General features: G+C 37.1%; 2 protein-coding genes across 2 annotated transcripts; one reads left to right on the top strand and one right to left on the bottom strand.

The window, feature by feature from the left end:
- Positions 1 to 262: 262 nt before the first annotated feature.
- On the top strand, positions 263 to 7,473 carry lhfpl4b (LHFPL tetraspan subfamily member 4b). Its single transcript, XM_079898138.1, has 6 exons — positions 263 to 616; positions 703 to 748; positions 1,960 to 2,411; positions 4,479 to 4,712; positions 5,651 to 5,701; positions 5,806 to 7,473. The coding sequence occupies exons 1-5, from the start codon at positions 511 to 513 to the stop codon at positions 5,674 to 5,676; spliced, it is 864 nt and encodes a 287-aa protein (XP_079754264.1). The 5' UTR covers positions 263 to 510; the 3' UTR covers positions 5,677 to 5,701; positions 5,806 to 7,473.
- pcsk1nl (proprotein convertase subtilisin/kexin type 1 inhibitor, like) lies at positions 6,005 to 20,050 on the bottom strand. The gene is made up of 3 exons (XM_079898131.1): positions 19,924 to 20,050; positions 9,779 to 10,308; positions 6,005 to 9,110 (listed from the first exon to the last, which is right to left on the bottom strand). The coding sequence occupies exons 1-3, from the start codon at positions 19,999 to 20,001 to the stop codon at positions 8,747 to 8,749; spliced, it is 972 nt and encodes a 323-aa protein (XP_079754257.1). The 5' UTR covers positions 20,002 to 20,050; the 3' UTR covers positions 6,005 to 8,746.
- Positions 20,051 to 20,052: the final 2 nt, after the last annotated feature.

The raw sequence follows: 20,052 nt of genomic DNA, 5'->3' as shown, positions 1-20,052 counted from the left end.
TATATATATCAATTTATACTGTAATATATATATATATATATATGACATTAATATTTTTCTTCATTATACAATCTCTTAAATATTATCAATGTTATTATATATACACACATATATAAAAACTATATATATATATATATACTGTATATATATACACATACATACGCAGCATATGCTGTCAGTGAACCTGCTAAATGATGCACAGATGAGCTTCTTCCTTTGACCATTCAAACATCTATTTCTCTGCTGCTGTCTTTCTGTGTTATTTATCTTTCTCTCATCTGTAATGCATCACTTTTGCACCATGTATTATTCTCTCACTTCCTCTTTCATCTCTGCATGGAATGTAATGCTTTTAGAATCAATGAGCTGTAACTCTTTTCTCATTGTGTGTGCATCATTGGATTGCATTGCTATTGCGTGTTTGTATTTGTGTGTACACGCAGAGACCCTCCCCCCAATCAGAATGGCCCTGCGCTCCCCCTCCCCTCTCCCACTCTCTTCTCCCTCCATATGTGCGAGGAAGATGGTTGCAGCCAGCGTGGGCCTGTTTTTAATGTCGCACATCCTGCCGTGATCCTACCGGGACCAAGAGGAGGAGAACAATCCCTCCATTCAGGTCAATTTCTCTCTTTCACTCACTCCCACGCTTTTACATGATGCTGCTCTCTAGTAATTAAATTTGAATGTGATTTTATCACCCAGTTCCTGTTTTTGGAGGAAGAGACCTGGAATCAGCCAGAGCAGAGAGGTGAATCACCCTTCATCCATCTATTTTACATCGTTTACCATGTTGAGATCAGGTTTTGTGCTCGTTTTCCTGTAGGCATTCGCTTTCTTAGATGTTCTTTTGTGCATCATGTCCCTTTTTATCATTTGGCAATGCTTTGTGATATTTTAGGGTTAAAATTACTGTGGTTGTACTTCGTACCATGGTAACACCATGTTTTTTATGGACATGCTCCGGAATTCTTTGAAGTGTAATGTAAATGAATATGATGCTCTTACAAAAAAAGTATAAATGGTATTACCACAGAGTACTATATTAAAACGGTAACGCTTTACAATAAGGTTCAATTATAGTTAACTGCATTAAGTTAACATAAACTAAGAAGTCTAAAACATTTATTAATCTTAGTTAATGGTAATTTCAACATTTACTTATACATTATTAATATATGGTAATATTATTTAATGGACCTGAGCTAACAATGAACAGTTGTATTTTTATTAACATTAACAAAGAATAAGTTCTGTAACAAAAGATTTGCTCTTTGTTTGTTAACTTTAGTTAATGCATTAACTACCATTAACTAATACAGTAGTACCTTATTGTAAAGTGTTACCGTAAAAACTATGGTACATGAATTTTAGTACAATAGTATTTTTCAAAGTACCATATTATTATCATATGATACAATCATTGTACCATGGGTACAGATTTCAAAGGGTAACATTTCAACTAATAATGAGTAAAATCTGATTTTGTATGATAAAAAAATAAATAAAAAAATGGACAGCCAGCATCAGGACCTTCAAAATCAAATACGGTTACAAGGGGAAAATCAAAATTTTCTAAACTTTTAAAGACCCAATGAGTAAAATGAATGTACTCTCTCTCATGTCGTCCCAAACCTGTATGACTTTCTTTCTTCTGTGAAACACAAAAGAAGATATTTTGAAGAATGTTGGTAAACCAAACTGTATCGGTTCCCTTTGACTTACATTGTATGGACAACAAACACAATGGAAGTCAATGGGAACCAAACTGTTTTCCTACCAACATTCTTCAAAATATCTTCTTTTGTGTTTCGCAGAAGAAAGAAAGTCATACAGGTTTGGAACGACATGAGTACATGGTGATCTATCCCTTAAATATGGGTTGTTGTAGACATGAAGAATTTTTTTAAGAATGTCACTGGAGTGCATAATATGTCGATTCTTTTGTCTTATATTAAACAGAAGCGAGTTTATTCGTGCCGCCGCTGTGTCCAGCATGCAGCATCACTCGCCTGAGGTGTCCCGTCTGTATCAGACCGAGTTCATCCGGAGCGCGCGGGCGGTGGGCGTGCTGTGGGCCATCTGTACGCTCTGCTTCGCTATCATCGAGGTGGTCATTCTCATCCAGCCGTCCTGGGTTGGCACTCGAGAGCTGCACTACCGCGGAGGCGGACCGGCCCCTGCGAGCGGGACGCTGGGCCTCTTTGAGGTCTGCATGGAGACTGACTGGCCCGTCCCAGAATGCCGTGGGTCTCTTCACACCCTGACCCCTCTCCCAGCCTTCCAGTCTCCCGCTGTGCTGGTGTGCATGTCTCTCACCATGGTGTGGGCCAGCGTGGGCTGCCTGTGTCTCTTCCGCTTCTGCAACACAGCAACGGTCTATAAGATCTGTGCTTGGCTGCAGCTCACAGCAGGTGAGACGCTTCTTCAGGTCAAAGAAGTCTCTCATGCTCACCAAGGCAGTAAAAACTGGAATATTGTGAGATATTACCATTTAAAAGAACTGTGTTCTCTCTGGATATATTTTACATTTTCAGCATCATTACTCCAGTCTTCAGTGTCACATGATCCTTCAGAAATCATTCTAAAATGCTGATTTGACGCTCAAGAAACATTTCTGATTGTTTTTGTGCTGCTTAATATTTTTGTGGAAAGTGTTGCATTTATAAAATTAGGTTTAGATAAACACGAGATAAAACATTTATATAAAATAGAAATCCTCTTTAATATTATAAATTTCTGTCACTCCTAGCTGAATAGAAGTATTAAATCTTACAGACTCCTATATATATATATAATTTAAATCAAATTTAATTTCTTGGTATAAAAAGAAGCCTGTTTTAGGACCATTAAGTTGTTTTGCATTGTGACACTATTTTCATGACAATCAAGCAATTCATTTTCCCTCAAACAGTCATTGTAATGCAATCACACATTTTTCCTCTTTTGTATTTTTTGTACTCATTCTCATTAAAATAATGAATGAATGGTTTCACAAGGAGGTAGCAACTTCTATGATATATATATATATATAGAGAGAGAGAGATAGAGAAAGAGAGAGAGAGAGATAGATAGATAGATGGATAGATAAATAGATTTTGAGGTGAAATACAGTATGATCCAGAGATGAGTGTAGTAAGCAAGCTTGTGATTTCCTCTAAAGAGCTCAGATAATATCTTTTTTAAAGCAGTTTTTTGTCTGAAGGTTCCTCATGTTATTCAGTTTTTTTTTGCACCAAAAAAATCATAATTCATTTTCTCATGACCCTTACTTATGAGTTATGACCCTAAGAGTTAAAGGAGAACTCCGGTCAATTTTAACATTGAGCTCATTTTTTGTACATTTGGAGTGCTGTCAATACAGAGAACAATGACAAAAATCGGTGTTGCCTACACCTTGTTATCCTCTTTTTAAAATTTGCACCCTGTTGACTTCAGTGGGGCAAGTTTTAAACCTGCTTTTAGCCTCTTAACATCCTTGATGTGTCATTACAAGTGCACAGGTCATGCGAGTGATCCCTTCGGAGTGAACACGGTGAATCTGACTGCAGTAGATGTGAAGATAGGGATAAAAATGATGTTTATTCAGCCAGCGCAAATACCTGTACTTACATCCTGTTTTCGGTCGAAGTCCATAGTAATCGATTGTCGAGTTCACGCGCATTGGTTTAGTACCTATGATCATGCGCGTGAACTCGACAATCGATTACTCTGGACTTCGACCGAAAACAGGATGTAAATACAGGTATGTGCGCTGGCTGAATAAACATCATTTTTATCCCTATCTTTCACATCTACTGCAGTCAGATTGACCCGCGTTCACTCCGAAGGAATCACTCACATGACCTGTGCACTTGTAATGACACATCAAGGATGTTAAGAGGCTAAAAGCAGGTTTAAATATTGCCCCATTGAAGTCAACAGGGTGCAAATTTTAAAAAGAGGATAACACGGTGTAGGCAACACCGATTTGTGTCGTTGTTCTCTGTATTGACAGCACTCCAAATGTACAAAAAAATTGACCGGAGTTCTCCTTTAAACATGCCATTTTGCTATTGTACCTTTAAGACTTCTGAAGGATGTAAATGAGCTTGTTTATGATTGGCTAACCTCTTTGCGTGTTAACTGAGGCTCTGGGGTCACAGGCTGTAGGTTTGCTGTCGAGTCCTATAGTTTGCACTGCCATCCTTTGCAGAGCTATATTACATTGAGAATCTCTCCACACTGAAATGTGGCCTTCTTGACTGGAAATCTGATCTATGCTAAGCAGCACATTCTCTCTCTCTCTCTCTCTCTCTCTCTCTCTCTCTCTCTCTCCTCTCTCTCTCTCTCTCTCTCTCTCTCTCTCTCTCTCTCTCTCTCTCTCTCTCTCTCTCTCTCTCTCTCTCTCTCTCTCTCTCTCTCTCTCTCTCTCTCTCTCTCTCTCTCTCTCTCTCTCTCTCTCTCTTTCTCTCTCTCTCTCTCTGTCTGTCTGTCCCCAGGCTTCTGTTTGGCCCTGGCGTGTGTGTTGTTCCCAGACTCCTGGGCGTGTGCTGAGATGCGGGCGCTGTGCGGAGAGCGTGTGAGTAGTTTCTCCCCAGGGAACTGCTCCGTTCACTGGGCGTACATACTGGCCATGCTGGGGGTCCTGGATGCCGGCATACTTTCCATGCTGGCGTTTGTATTAGGGAACCGCCAAGATGCCCTGCTGCCAGAAAATGCCAAGGATGGTGATGGTAAATGGAAAATCAATTCATGTTTTACAGCCCATTTTAAGAGAGTTTAGTTAGCATGATTTTTGAACTAAATTATAAAAAAAATTCTCAATTAATATATTTATATATATATATATATATATATATATATATACACATATACATACATATATATATATTAATTGAGATTTTTTTTTATAATTTATATTTTAAACCTAGAGATTGGCATGGAGTACTTTCCATAAGATCATCTCTCAATGCAAATCAAACCAGCTATTAGGCTAACTGAAATAAAAACCATGCCAATCTCTAGGTATGGTGAAGGCTATGTGATGATGTGGGGCTATTTTAATTCCAGAGGCCAAGGGAACTTTATCAGGATGCATAGTATCCTGGATCCATGAAGTAACTAGCCTTTAAAAATAAAAATCTGCCTGCCTCTATGGGAATTTAACATAGGGGTGTCCAAACTTATGCACCCTGTATTTTAAGGAAGAACATTTATTTATTTACGATACATTATTCATTCACAAAGAAAATTGGTGTCCTTAAAGGTTGGATTTTTCCTAATTTTTTTAATTAAGGCATTAAGTTCAATTTCCAAAAGATGATTTTTTATTCCTCTTTTTAGTCAACTTTAGCATGGGTGTCTAAACTTATGCATAGCACTGTGTATATATATATATATATATTGAATATTCATTCATTATCATATAATATTCTAACATATTCATATTAATAAATGTTGGCAAATTATTTTTCTTTTAATACAGACATACATAAAACTGACTTTTCTTTTGATTGTGATACTGTGGTAATAAGGTGATATGGGGAGCTGTACTTCTTGCTTTCTTAATTTACTAAATTCTTAAAATGTACTAAATGTTAATCCTATTCATTATCATGTTATCCTCTACATCCAGATGTTTCAGTCATGCTGTTTTCTCCTCTCTCCTCAGTGACTGGCTTGTTACTGGCAGCATGAAAGGGGCCTGAGCCAGAAACTGCTGGTAAGACTAGAATCTACTTTATGTTTTTAATGGACACTAGCATTCACCCTCTCTCTTCTCCTCTCTTCTGCAGCTCACATCACTGTTCTTTCTCTCCCTCTCAGGTGGCCGTTTCATCACGTCGTCTGTGAACTTCACTCTCGACAAATAATGATGACATGAAACGCCGTCATCATCCTGTGAAGTCAGCTTACATAACCTGTCTGCGTAGAAACAGTCACCTGGCAACTGTATCCGAGTCCTTTCTCCCCTGACGGAGGAACATTAGTCTGATCTAATAATGGTGGCTTTAAATAGAGAAGAGGAAAGGTTATTTTCTTCAGTGCATTTCTATTTGAGTTATAGTCCAAGTCTAACAGACAAAATGAATGTTGTTTCCAATTACATGATGTTTGATGTTTGGTTCTGTGTTCTGGACATTTCTTGTGCATGAATTAAAGATGAGATCTGAAGATGTAGTCACAGTTTCAGTGTTATAATTCAGTCACACTTTAGATTAGGGTCCAATTCTCACTATTAACTACGACTTTTGCCTCAATAAAGAATTAATGTTAGTAAATTAGTTAAGTTTCTTAAGGTATTGAGATGTTGAATATGGTCATGCGGAAATGAGGCATTAATATGTGCTTTATAACAATAAACAGTCAATATCCTAGTAATATGCATGCTAATAAGCAAGAGGTTAATAGTGAGAATTGGACCCTAAATTAAAGTGTTACCTGTTATTCTATATATCTGTTTAATTAGTTTTATTGTTGACCTATTTATTTTCTTAATGCATGCTTCTGGTCTATACAGATTATACACACATGATATATATATATATATATATATACACTGCCCGGCCCTGAAAAAAGTCGCTGTTTAGATTTAAATAGGCAAATAGTCTATTTGCTTATTTAAAGATTGGATCATTATTGCTGTGATTATTATGTTTCTATGGAAATGTCACAATATGCTAGTAAAGTCAACTGCAACTTCTGTTTTATGCCGACTTTAAAACTACATGCTGTCTGAATCGTCTTCACCCACCGTTTAAGTCCTTTTCTTAGTCGTCACTTTGTTGTGCTTGTGTGATTTTATTAAGCCAATGCATTAAATGTTAAATGTGATGTAATTTCCAATCCACTTCCAGTTTAAAAGCAATGCAAAGTTCTAAACAAACTGTTGGTGTTCACATACACTTTATTAGCACGTACAGTGATTTTTGTTGTTTGACAAAACTTGCAGTGCAGAGATATGTATTTTTGTACAAGATTTTATGACCGCACGAATATCGAAAAGCGTTTATATACTCAGAGCACTATACTCATATTCCTTCACAAATTCATATAGTCAGATTACAAACCCAGAGGGCATGAAAGTTGGGACAGTGGTTAGTTATTATCAGACAGAGTGTTTCAAAGCCAAGCCAAGGAGGACAAAAAACATTTCATCAAGCTCGGATAGGATGCAAATGACATTAAGATGACACACCACTATAACAGCCAATCAGAGAAAGAGAGGACAGGAAACTCACTGTTTGACATTTAGACGAGCCTAAATTCACATAGTGCTGCTTATTGCTGTATAAAGCAGCTGATCTGATGTGTTGTGCTGTTTAAACCTGTACCAGATATCTTCTGCAATAAATATCAATATTTCAGAGATTTTTGTTTCTCAATCATTTGTTTCAAACAAAAATGTTATTTCTAAAAGAACATACAATAGATGTAGTAGTAGATTTAGGTATGTCTTCCAACTTCCAACTGATCTGTTACCGTTACTGTACTGTTACTGTAAATAAAAATTAAATTAATTTGTGAAATCAAATAAAAAAGTGGAATTGACTGATTAAGCAGTTTGATGTTCGGGTTTTGTTCTGTGTAGATTTGTTGCTTTTTGGATGTAAATGTCTTTGTCACTTCTGTTCAAAAGTTTGGAGTTCTCAACAAGTCTGCAGTTATTTGATCAAAAATACAGTAAATTTTTTAAAAATATTATTTCAATTTAAAATAACAATCTTTAGTTTTAATATGTTGTATTTTACACATGATGAACATATATTTTTGATATATTTATTAATATGGAAAATGGTATATTTCATGTGATTCTTAAGAAATCTTTCTAAGCTGATTTGGTGCTCAAGAAACATTTCTTATTTTCAATGTTGAAAACAGTTATTCAGTGAATAACTGAAAACGGTGTCAACGATGAATAGAAAATTCATAAGAACATAATTTATTTGAAATAGAAATCTTTTGTAACATTACTGTCACTTTTGATCAGTTTAATGCATCCCTGTTGAATACAAGTATTAACTTATTGACCAAAAAAATAAACCCCAAACTTTGAATGGTAGTGTATGTGTATGTAAATTAGATTTCACAATGTTTAAGTTATGAATTATCAATGGGTAGCTGTTTTATAGGCTAATTTATGTTCATTATTACAGGAAATATTCAATACAGCAACCTAGAAATGACTTTATTTTCCATATAGAGTACAATGTGAGCTCTGTTGCTTGGCTTATAATCTGAAAATGGGGCAAAGAGGTTCTCCACACACACAGACAGCTGTAGTAAAGCTCTGATACACGAGGATATATGGAGCATGATAGGCTCCTTTAATCTGTGGAGAAGCTCAGGGATTCTGGGTTGCTGAGATGTAAATGGCCCTTAGAAACTCACATGAGAAACGTCACCTAAACGCACTCTTGCACGACCCTGGTCAAGCTGTGGTTTTGTTTTTAAGAACTGAGTGAGAGACCAGCAGCCTTATCTGGTTACCAACAGGTATTAAAAGGCCTGTACAATGTGGCAAGAAAGAAGGAAAACAAAAAGCATATTCCATAAGCTGTTATGTGTGTGGAATTTATTATAGTATAACATCGAAACAGAGTAACATCATATCAGAGTACCTTGGCAAGCAGGCCTGATTAGATTAGATTTAGGCAGATGACAATGAATGCTGGCGTATCTGTAAGCTCGCTCTGTCTGTCTAGATTTCCTTCTATTTCCCCTCCCCACATTTCCCTTGTTTTCCTCTGACTCTCACATGCACTCTTCAGGCTGGCAGGTACTGGAGGATGTGCTGTGCGATCATGGCGGGGTCGAAGGTCAGGGCTCTGCGCTTGCGGCTGTTTTTTTTGGGGGGCGGCAGGTCAGTGTCTATGCGCTTCATTCTCTGCAGGCCGACATGTGGCGTTCTGTCGTCATCCTCGTCGTCGTCGTCATCGAGTCTTTTCACCCTCAGCAGTGACGCCTCCACCTGGGGGACGGGGGCGGAGTCTAGGGAGCGGCGGGAGCGTTTTAGGACGGGTCCTCCGGATCGCTCCACGGCGCTCAGGTCCCGTTTGGCACGCTGGTTTGAAGGGCCTCCCTGACTGCCACCCGATGCCAAGCCGGAGAGGATCTTCTCAACAAGGTACCTTAACAATGCAAAGACAGAAATACTGTTGTTTGTTTGCTTAAAGTTAACATGAAATGTTTTGCTTTAATAAAATGATTTAATAAATTTAAAAATATTTTCAGATATCATTTTAATTTTAGTTTAATATTTGTAGCAATTTTGTTATGTGCTTTTAGTTTTTAAAATATGATTTAGTTTTACCTTTAGTTTGGGTTTTCATCTAATATTTAGATTTTGAATTAGCTTTTTTGGTAACACTTTACAATAAGGTTCATTAGTTAACATTAGTTAATGTATTAACTAACATGAACCAACCATGAGCAATCCATTTGTTACTGTGTTTGTTAATCTTTGTTAACGTTACTTAATAAAAATACAGCTGTTCATTGTTAATTCATGTTAACTAATGTAGTTAACTAATGTTAACTAACAAACCTTATTATAAAGTGTTACCACTTTTTTTTAAACTATATTTTCAAGATTCATTTTATTATTATTATTTAAACATTACTATTTATGTTTAATCTATTTTTAATGTATTTTACTTCCTTTATTTATTTATAATTTAATATTTTATTTTATTTCCAGCTAGTAACAATATATATATTTCAACTTTATTTTAATGAACAAAAAGGTTTGTAATAGTTAATAACCCTGACTCTGAGGCCTTGGTTTGGTTTCCGTTACCTAAGCATCTCTTGGTCTTTGTCCTGCTCTCTCTCTGGAATCCTGTTGGTTGTCGGAGCGAGTCCAGCCTGCATCAGTCTCTCCTGCTTGTAGCGGTTGAGTAGAGCTTGAGTAAGCTGAGGATCCAGAAGTCCCTGGGGCTTGGCCATGCTCACGGCCTGCTCGGTCTCATCGTAGTCCGGAGGGTACGGTGCCTGGAAATCCCCCTCATCCCCCTCATCTTCCTCTGGTTTGCCCTGTCCGTTGTTCTGTGCTTGGTTAAGGAGACGCAGCATTGATGCCAGATAAGCTGCTTCTTGTTCCCGCCTCTGATCGTTCTCCACCAAGCGCTGGAGGGCCTGTCCCAGACCTTGAGCTCTCAGGACCTCTGGCTGGTAGTACAGATCATTGCTCCGACTCTTGAAGTCAGCAGCTGGATAAGCCATCATCTGGGCCTCGTAGGGCACTGAATCCCGCAGGTCTCTTCGGAGACGCACTCCTCCTGCCTGGCTGTCAAAGCTGCGACCTCCGCCACGCATGGCAGAGAGAGGCTGAGAAACAGAGGGAGGAAGACAAACCCAACAGCTGATTGGTGAAAAATGTCTTCTGTTTCCATGTTAAAGCAATATAAACAACTTTGTGCACATTTTGGTACAGAGAACTTTTATTTACATGCATTGCACTCTTAAATACCATTTGTAAAGCTACAGTATATTAGCCTACACACACACACACACACAGGCCATATATATATATATACTAATAAACACGCACGCACACACACGCATATCATTTTTCATTATTTTTTAAATACATTTTTTAATCTGCCTAACCAATCTTTATCATGTTTCCCATATTTTAAACCCTATAACGAACAACAATATATTTTGTTATAAATATAAATATAAATACAAAGCATAAAATTACACTACGTTTTTTTAGTTCGTGGTAAATCAGGCACGTTTTTATCACTGAAGGAACGATTGTTCAATTCGAATTTTAGAGGAGGCTGACAGAATTAAAAAACGCTTCTACTTACTAAACTGGCCAATCAGAAAACGCTTCTACTTACTAAACTGGCCAATCAGAAAACACTTCTACTTACTAAACTGGCCAATCAGAATGAATATTCAAATGACGCCAATCAGTTTTCAAATGACGCCCATTCAAGCCAATTAGCTTTCAGTATCACCTCACCTTTCGTTTGAATCAGAGCCGTTGAAAAACGTTTATTAGGTTAGAGATGGACAACTCCAGGTGAAGAAGAGAAACCTCGAAACAAGTGAGGTTGAACGACAGAGCTGCATTTTCAGTGATATGATGGAGTGGAGGATGGAGTCTGCACATTGGTAAGTAGATGGAAAATGGAATGGGGCTCTCCATTCATAAATGTTTATGTTTATTATGGTCTACTCTGTATATGGCGCCGCAAGATTAGTTCCGTTGACTGGTGACATGTCTTTGGTGGGCGGGGTTTTGGTTTAGCCAGCGTTAAATTTGTGAAATTACATTAATTAAAAATGGATAAAGATACTATAATCGATTTCAATCATTTTGGCAGTTTCAGCTAAACTTTATTTTTATTTTGGTTAGGGCTTGACATTAACACCCGCCAAATTAGGGTGGATTTCAGCAGTGACGTGTAACATTAATGCAGTCACTCCTACTATCCACCTTATTCTGCTCTAAACAATGGGCGCTGCCATAACGACGACTCCGGTTCCATACTTCCGGTTCGTAGCGCTTGACCTGTACTAGTAGCGAGAGAAGTTCAGTTTTAACGCTAACCACTCTAAACGTTTACTTTATTGAATGCATCTGATACGGAATCGGACATGGGCATTATCTCCTTCTTATCTTATGCTCGAAACACTCAGTTTCTAAAAAGTTTGAAATCTTCTTTGAATTGTTAAAACAAATAACAACAGCACACGAGGAGCTTGAACTCATTCTCTCGCTGCTAGTACAGGTCAAGCGCTACGAACGGAAGTAGGCAACCGGAGTCGTCGTCATGGCAGCGCGCATTGTTTAGACTGAGCAGAATAAGGTGGATAAGGTAGGCTATAGGCCTAACGTTAGTCACTTTGGCGGGTTGAAATTTATATAACTATACATTTTGGAATTGTAGTCTTTTAAAAAGGCATCTGAAATAATTAACTAACTTAAGTGCAATGTAGTTTTGTCAAAAATATATATCGATTTTTCTATACTTATCTATACTGAAATATCTGAAAAGCTTTCCAATACTAATTTTACGCGCTCTCTCATCTTGACAGTGAGTTGTTGACACACAAATCTCTCCTCACTTACAGGCCTTGAATTTCAGTTGGGATTACGCGTATTGCGCATAATTTTACTCATTCCCGCAGATTTTATGCTCACCCAAAGTGCGCGCACATAAAGCTGCTCTCAGTACTAAACTGAGTTATTTGTTTCCTGCTTATTGCGCTTAAACAGTCAAATACACACAAAATAATGTAAAAATGCCGGTCTTGTCGTTGGTTTCTTTACGTGGTTTTTACATAAAAAAACATGAGACATCGTCTTTTAATGCTTGCTTCCGTAACATTCGTAACACTGCCCTTTAGTGGGACATTGATGTAATAGCATCAATAAACACAGATGTAATTATTTCAATAGCCTATATGCACCAGCATACTACGGGTCTTGGCAAGTATTTACTTAAACTTTTTTTACAGTCTATGACTTAAACACAGTCAGGCATGTTTTAAGTAAATGTAAACAGTTGAGAAAGAAAACGCATATGTAACAGTATAATGGATCCGTGTGTCAGGTCTTAAAGGCCCACTGAAGTGCCTTCAAACGCGCAGCTTTGTATGATGCATTGACATAATTTCCACTGAAACAGGAAGCTAAGGCGGGACATATTGAATGGCTCCTCCCCCTTTTCAAATAGCCAATAGAGCTGGTAAGTCGCGCCCCTTCCGTAAAACCCCGCTGGACCTCTAGGTTGAAAAATCGTCAATGCAAGTGAATGGGAGAAAATTATTATTTTCTGGTCCCGTTTGAATTGTGCCATGAATGTGAACATATGTTGTCTGTGAATTTTTTATATAATCTTTCATGTTACGAGTTTGACAGTATATGGTATGATTCTTTGGCTAGCAGTTGTGGAAAAGACATAACAAGAAAGACTACATGTCGCCTATGTGACGTCACCCCATAAAGTTGACTTACCCGTGGTTTTCGCCAACCTCAATGATTTTGTCCTCTCCCTGAAAGAAGGCGGTGAAGTGCACCAAAGACACAGCCATGTTTAGCGGGATCCGTGAGCTAGTGTCCGTATGCGAGTGGTGGTGACGTTTCAAACGCGTCGAAAGCAGCGAAGAGTTGTAGTCCACAAAGTGCTCTCACACAAAGTCTAACCGTATCAAACTTCTACCCGCTAAATTGTAGCATTCTTCACACGAAAGATTATATAAAAAATTCACAGACAACATATGTTCACATTCATGGCACAATTCAAACGGGACCAGAAAATAATTATTTTCTCCCATTCACTTGCATTGACGATTTTTCAACCTAGAGGTCCAGTGGGGTTAGCGGAGGGGGCGGGACTTACCAGCTCTATAGAGTTTAGTTTTCCTCACAGACTGCGAGTCGTACTCGACAGAGCCATGGAAATGAAACCAAGCGCTGATACGTTGGATTCAATAGTAACCTTAGATGTATGAATAAATTCTTGCCATTTCATTCTGAAAACGGAAACTCAAGCGTTTGAGCAACCGAACACATAATCTCCAACCCATAATGCTCCGTGACGTGACAACGGTAGTGATGTCTGGTTCGTGAACGAATTGTTCTTTTGAACCGGTTCTTTTTTTGTCAACCAGTTCACCAAATCAAACTGAATTGTTCAAAACAGAGTCAGCGCTGATCCAGTTTTCTAAAGTTACTCGCTTTCGAACGTGCCTGACAGTCACTCCGACTCGAAATAAACAATATCCCAGAGTATATGTTACTCAGCCAGGTTGTGTTAATAGCATAGGGGGGCAGGACGCTTCAGATTCTACAGAGCATTTGATTGGACAGAAGATGTGATGAGAAGCTGAAGTCTGCGTAGATGTCATAAAAATCCGTGAACCATTTTCGCGGAAGTGAGAAAGTGACTAAGTTTTGAATGCTTATATCTCCTAAATGCGAATTTTGTCATTGTTTTGGAAGTCACCAGCTTATTTATAACATTAAGGGTAACATATTCATCCTAAGAGCTAAAAAACTTAATTTTTGATTTCAGGGGGGCTTTAAAGTGACTGCAGCCTAATATACCTGCTGCCAAATTATGAGGTAATATTAAAAATATCTATATGGCAGTTTTTCCCCATGGTATCGATGTCAAAATTGTGGCCAGTGAAAATGTTGAGTGGCTAGTAATTTTGGAAAACCTCTAGCGCCACAGTGGCTGGTGAGAAAAAAGGTTAATGTCAAGCTCTGATTGTTAGTAAAAAACAACAACAAAGTTTGTACTATAGTGACTGAAATCGCTTGCATCATCTATAGCAATAATGATGGAATGGGGCTCAGCATTCATATACTATAGCCTACATTTTTGGTCTATGACAGTAAATTTGTGATGCATATTTGTCTGGGTATGAAATTTAATTAATTAAAAATAGTTATAGATGCTCTAAGCGATTTGAGTTGCATTTTTTTATTTCATTATTTGTAACTTTTATTTTATTATTATTTTTAAAATTTAGTGGAAATGACCAAATTGAAAATCATCTATAACAAATTTTGAATTAATGCAATTTAATTTTGTATTGTTAATAATTTAATGCAATTTAATAATGTAATTGAATCTTATTTAGCAGTTAATATATTCAGAGGACAAACTGTATGATGAATGGCAGTAAGGGTAGAATATGTTAAATTTGTACGTTCTGAAGTATCTGCCTTTGAGAGCACAGAAACACACACCTCCCTCTTCAATGTGACACTTTACATACTAATCATTCATGCATTCGTCACAGTTCGCCACATTTCATTCAGAGGAAGCATTAGTAAGCAGGTTTTCCTCTCCTCTCTTCTGTTCTCATCCTCACACTTCTCTCCATCCACAGTGAATCAGGCATTCAATTACACTTGCACACTATTGAGAAGAAAAGAAAGATGCTTTTCAAGAAGCTGAAATCACTGTAGTGTGCAAAGCAAGCACATTCTGACAGTATGAGTAACCAGCTCCTCTTCAGCGTATATTAGTTCTGTCACTGGCTCTGGTGATCTATGTCAGCCATTACTGACAGGAGACCTGCGTTTCAGCAGTGATTGATTGTCTAGAGAGCCTTAAATCTGTTTCTCTATTCATGTTAGCCACTGAACAGCTCAGCTCAAGCCTGAGGTTAGAAACGAAGTGCTGAGTCATGACATTGCCTTCACCCTCTGTGTGCAGCGTAATTTGAAATCACAAAGCGAGTGCTGAGAGACAGTGGTGTTCAAAAACTACCCTCTGTGCAAGATTTGTGTTATTGTAAATCATATTCTGCATCAGTTGTGTCAGAATGATAAATGAAACAGTTTCTGTGTTGAGTCAGTTCTTCAGTTTGAGCTTTGTGTGGTATTTCAGGGCTGTTATGATTCATAATAAATGAGGCAGATAGTGACGTATGAAACTAAAGGAACAGGATTCCTCTGGGCGCTGATGTGTGAGTGTATTTGATGACTCACTCTGGCGCATTATGACGTCTGTCCCGCCCCTGACGTATGTGTGTGTGTGTGTGTGTGTGTGTGTGTGCGTGTGTGTGTGTGGGTGGTGGGAAGATCTTGTTGTCCATGAGTTCAAGTGGTGTTGATGTCCTCCGGTTCCTTACCATCTGCTCTACTCTGCATTACTGCACCAATGGAGAGATTTCTAACATGAACAACTTTCTGCAAAGTTACAAACACCCTCTGCTAGTTAAACTCCCGCAGACTCCAGCCAAAGTGCGTCACATCAGTTTGCAGTTGTGTGTCATTGTAAAACGTACTAGACATTATTAATATTAATAGTGTAACATAAACTGTTTACATTAAAACATTTTACAGTACAGTTTAAGTGTAAGCCAATCAGTGTTGTTACTGTTAACTAAAACTATTAAAAATCGTTTTCAGTAATTGAAATAAAATAACAAATATTAGAATGTAAAAATGTAAAAATACTAATATTATTAACTCTAGTGCTGTCAAATCAATTAATCACATCTAACATAAGTTTGTAAATGTGTTTGCTGTTTGTATAGCCTACAGTAGGGCTGGGTATTGACACAAATTTCACAATTCGATTCGATTTCGATTCACAAGCTTGCAATTCTATTCGATTTCGATTCAATATTGATTATTTTGTAAATCAGATACAATACATGGCAAATTTTCTTAAGGAAAACAAATCTAACTAATGCTGTAAACTATGGGAGTCAGTTGTAGCCTACTAGGCTTCATTAGCCTACTATAATATTGAAGGTAAAAATTAACTGATTTGTACAAACACTTAAATTAAACTTATTTATTTTTATAATAATAAAGTTATATAAACATTTAAATGGTGGCTGTCATAAAAACCTGCCAGATTTATTCAAACATGCATTAAAAATGTAAGAAAATTAAAATTATAATGAATATGTAATATGGTGCATATATTTCGCAAAATGCTCCTCTCTAGAGTTCATTTTTCTAGCTGACTAACGAGTTTATGGTCACTGGTAAATGTGACGTTACATGACATTGTTTACAAGCTGATTTACTGACATCTTTCCACGGTTGAAAGACTGATTGAGCGATTCCATGTCACATGATATGTATTTTGGTAAGTTGTACTCTCCTGTTTAACACACTTTCAGATGCTCATTCATGTTTATTTCGCGCTGTAACTGGTATTATTAAGGCGGAAGAGAAGATCATGTGCGCTCCGCGCTGCTGCTTCTCTTGAGCTGAGCTGGGCCAGAGCGATCTCACGCTACAGCGCCAAAACGGTATTTAATAGGGGTGTAACGATACGCGTATTCGTATCGAACCGTTCGGTACGAGGCTTTTGGTTCGGTTTTCGGTACGCATTACGTACCAAACGGTTCGTGGACAATTTTTTCTGCCGACCAAAATTACGTTACTTCAAATGAAGGCGCGTCGCGGGTGACAAGCGCGCTTCTAGAGGCTGGCGCGACCACATCAACTGGCAAATGCAATGTAAGGAACGAAACTGAGCTACTCTTATTGTGTTTGTGTGGACCGTTTATCAGTTTTGACCTGTGAAGCGGGACTCGCGAGCCCTATGCGCGAGCCTGATCAAGCAACACCACACAGCGCTAAGAGATCCAGACCAGTAAAGGAAACATTTGAATTTCAAATGCTTTTTGAATTCGCCACTGAAGTAATAACATCGCTGCGAGATCTAGTGAGAAACATGCACATTTCTCTGTTATTAACGGATCAAACTGCGCTGACGTGGAAACCAGGAAACATCGTGCCATGAATGAACTGGCCGGTGTCAGATCAGCAACATTCACCGTGGATTTACTGTAGTAACACTAACTGCAAGGTATGGAAGTTTGTCAGGAATAGTGGGCTATAATGCTTTCAAGTAACATTACGTCGGTTTTATTTTGACATTATGAATACAATTGCTGCCCTCAAATGTTAATCTGAACTAAAATAAACCTTTGTTTATAACTAGCCTACTACAATATTACATTTCATTTTGCCCAAGGAGCTGTTTTGTTTTATATGCTCATAAGAAGAGTCAAGTATAGCTCCATTATTGCTCAGTAAAAAAAGCACCAAAAAAATAAAAAATCATACTTTATGATGTTAGTTTCATTAAATAAATTAATAATAATAAAAAAATAATTCAAGGAAATTTCTCTGGCAATGCTGTATGGAAAACGTACCGAACCGAACCGTACCGAACCGTGACACAAGTGTATCGTATCGAACCGAACCGTGAATTTTGTGAACCGTTACACCCCTAGTATTTAAGTTTTTGAATTTCGTAAGAAAATGGACGTAATTTGAAATCTGATACTTTGTTTCATATCAATTGTAACAAAGCACAAAGATTATTGCGATTTATTGGATGGGATGCGTGCTACAATGAAAACAGGATGACTAATCGATTCTTGGGATTTAAGAATCGATATCGGTTTGTAAAAATGAGAATCGATTAAAATCGAGAAATCAATATTTTTTTTACCCAGCCCTAATATACAGTATATATATATATATATATATATATATATATATATATATATATATATATATATATATATATATATATATATATATATATATATATATAATATACAGTATAGGTTAGGTGTGATTCATCGATTTGACCGCACTAATTATTACTAATAATAATTAGGCTACTAAAACTAAAGTAAACAAATTTTTACTGAAATAAAAATAAAATAAAGCTAATAAAAAAAAAAGAAGCACATATAGAAATGTTGTCTTGGGAACTAATTTAAATAAATACTAATATTAATACTGGAGATAATTAGGCTACTAAAACTAAAGCTGAAATAAAAATTAAATAAAGCTAAATAGAAATATAAAAACAAACAAACTAATAAAAATAACAAAAGCACATTATAAAATTACTATAACTTAAACTAAAATTAAAATGCAAACTGAAAATATAAAAACGTTAATTCAAATATTAATAAATACTATTTTATATGTAAGGGATAATGTAGCCTAGAGCGAGGTGGTTGTTATAGCGAATACAACCCCGACAGGCTGATGTATTCGCTATGACAACCGCCTCGCTCTACGTTATCCCGCTTATTACATGGCTACCCATCAAATAAATCAATAATTTGACACAAAATATTGATTTAAAAAGGAGTTTATTGATTTAAAAATGATTGTGTATATATATATATATATATATATATATATATATATATATATATATATATATATATATATATATATATATATAATATGTGCAGCTTATAAATAAAAAATATAAAGTTTCAGTCATATTAATTTTTCCTTTTCTTTTAATAAATCAGTTAATTTAATTTTAATTAAATGATGCCACATGAAGCACAAGCATTTTTACAGTATAGATGGATTGTATGAATGGATGGATGGATGTGAGAAAACTGAGTGTGCTCTTTGAAAGCTGTTGCCATGGCAGCGTTCCTCCTCCGCTCGGAGTGAAAGACTGGCTGTTTGTTCTGCTAATGAGATTGTGCTTCCTCTACTATTGATTTTGTCCTGTGTTGTCCTTCAGATACGGCCTATAATCTTTCACACATTTCCAAAATCACTGTGGCTTTCATATTCAGCTCTGTATCAGTGACAGCCGCTGTCCATGGTGCTGAAAACCTGAGCACACACGCTAATGAGTGCAACAGATGGTCAAAACAAACTCTACTAGTTACTTTAATTCACAACAGCTGCCCACAGATCTCTCCAATGCATCAGTGCTGCAATACATTATCTAGAGATCTAGAGACCTAGAGACCAGTATACCACAGGCCCTATTGTTGCAAATAAGACTTGTTGTAATGTTAACACTTATTATTGAATTAAATGGAACAATTCTATGTTTAAAATCTCTGAATAGACCTACATTTAGTTAATGACGAAATATTGTACAGTCCTGGTTTAATCAGCAATAGAGCAGAAGAATCAACAAATGCTGTCTCTCATCATAAAATAACATGGAGCTCTGTAATTGAACGATGCATGTAATATTTAATGTGATCTTTGGTTATTTGCAAGAGCCTCAATTTCTGGACACTGCCTTTCAGAGAAATTTCCAGAATTTAATGAGGATTCTATTCGCCAGTAAAGCCCTGTTGATTATGCTCTGTTGTTGCCAGGCAATGATGATTGTACGCCCTATTTCACGCAATCTGGCTTGAGTGATCTCGATCAGTTCAGCAGAAATGAACACGCAGCTAAGCGTAACATATAAAAAGCAACTAAATAGTACACAGTGTACTTTCCCATATTCACAATAATACATGTGTAATGATACAAATATTCAAAATGAAATAGAAATGAAACAGAATGAAATCAGCATTTACCAGCCAATTGAAACCTTTATTCTAACTGCATAGAGGCAAAAAGGAAGAAAGCATGCAGGTTAAAATGTAGCTATAGAGGAATCGGTCTCACCGAACACACACGATGAGGGTCTGGTGTGGTGTTTGCTTTACCTTTGCCTCTGGTGTGAGGATCTGGAACAGCGTCAGAGAGAGGAAAAGCAGAACAGAGTTGGTCAGAAGGCCCGACATCCTGAAGGAGAGAATGTAGCTGCCTCTGCAGTGAAGAGATACGCTGCCACT

This window comes from Squalius cephalus (assembly GCF_949319135.1).
Source record: "Squalius cephalus genome assembly, chromosome: 16".
NCBI lineage: Eukaryota > Metazoa > Chordata > Actinopteri > Cypriniformes > Leuciscidae > Squalius > Squalius cephalus.
Note: the sequence above shows the minus strand (reverse complement) of the source record. Positions and strands in the feature narration are given on the sequence as shown.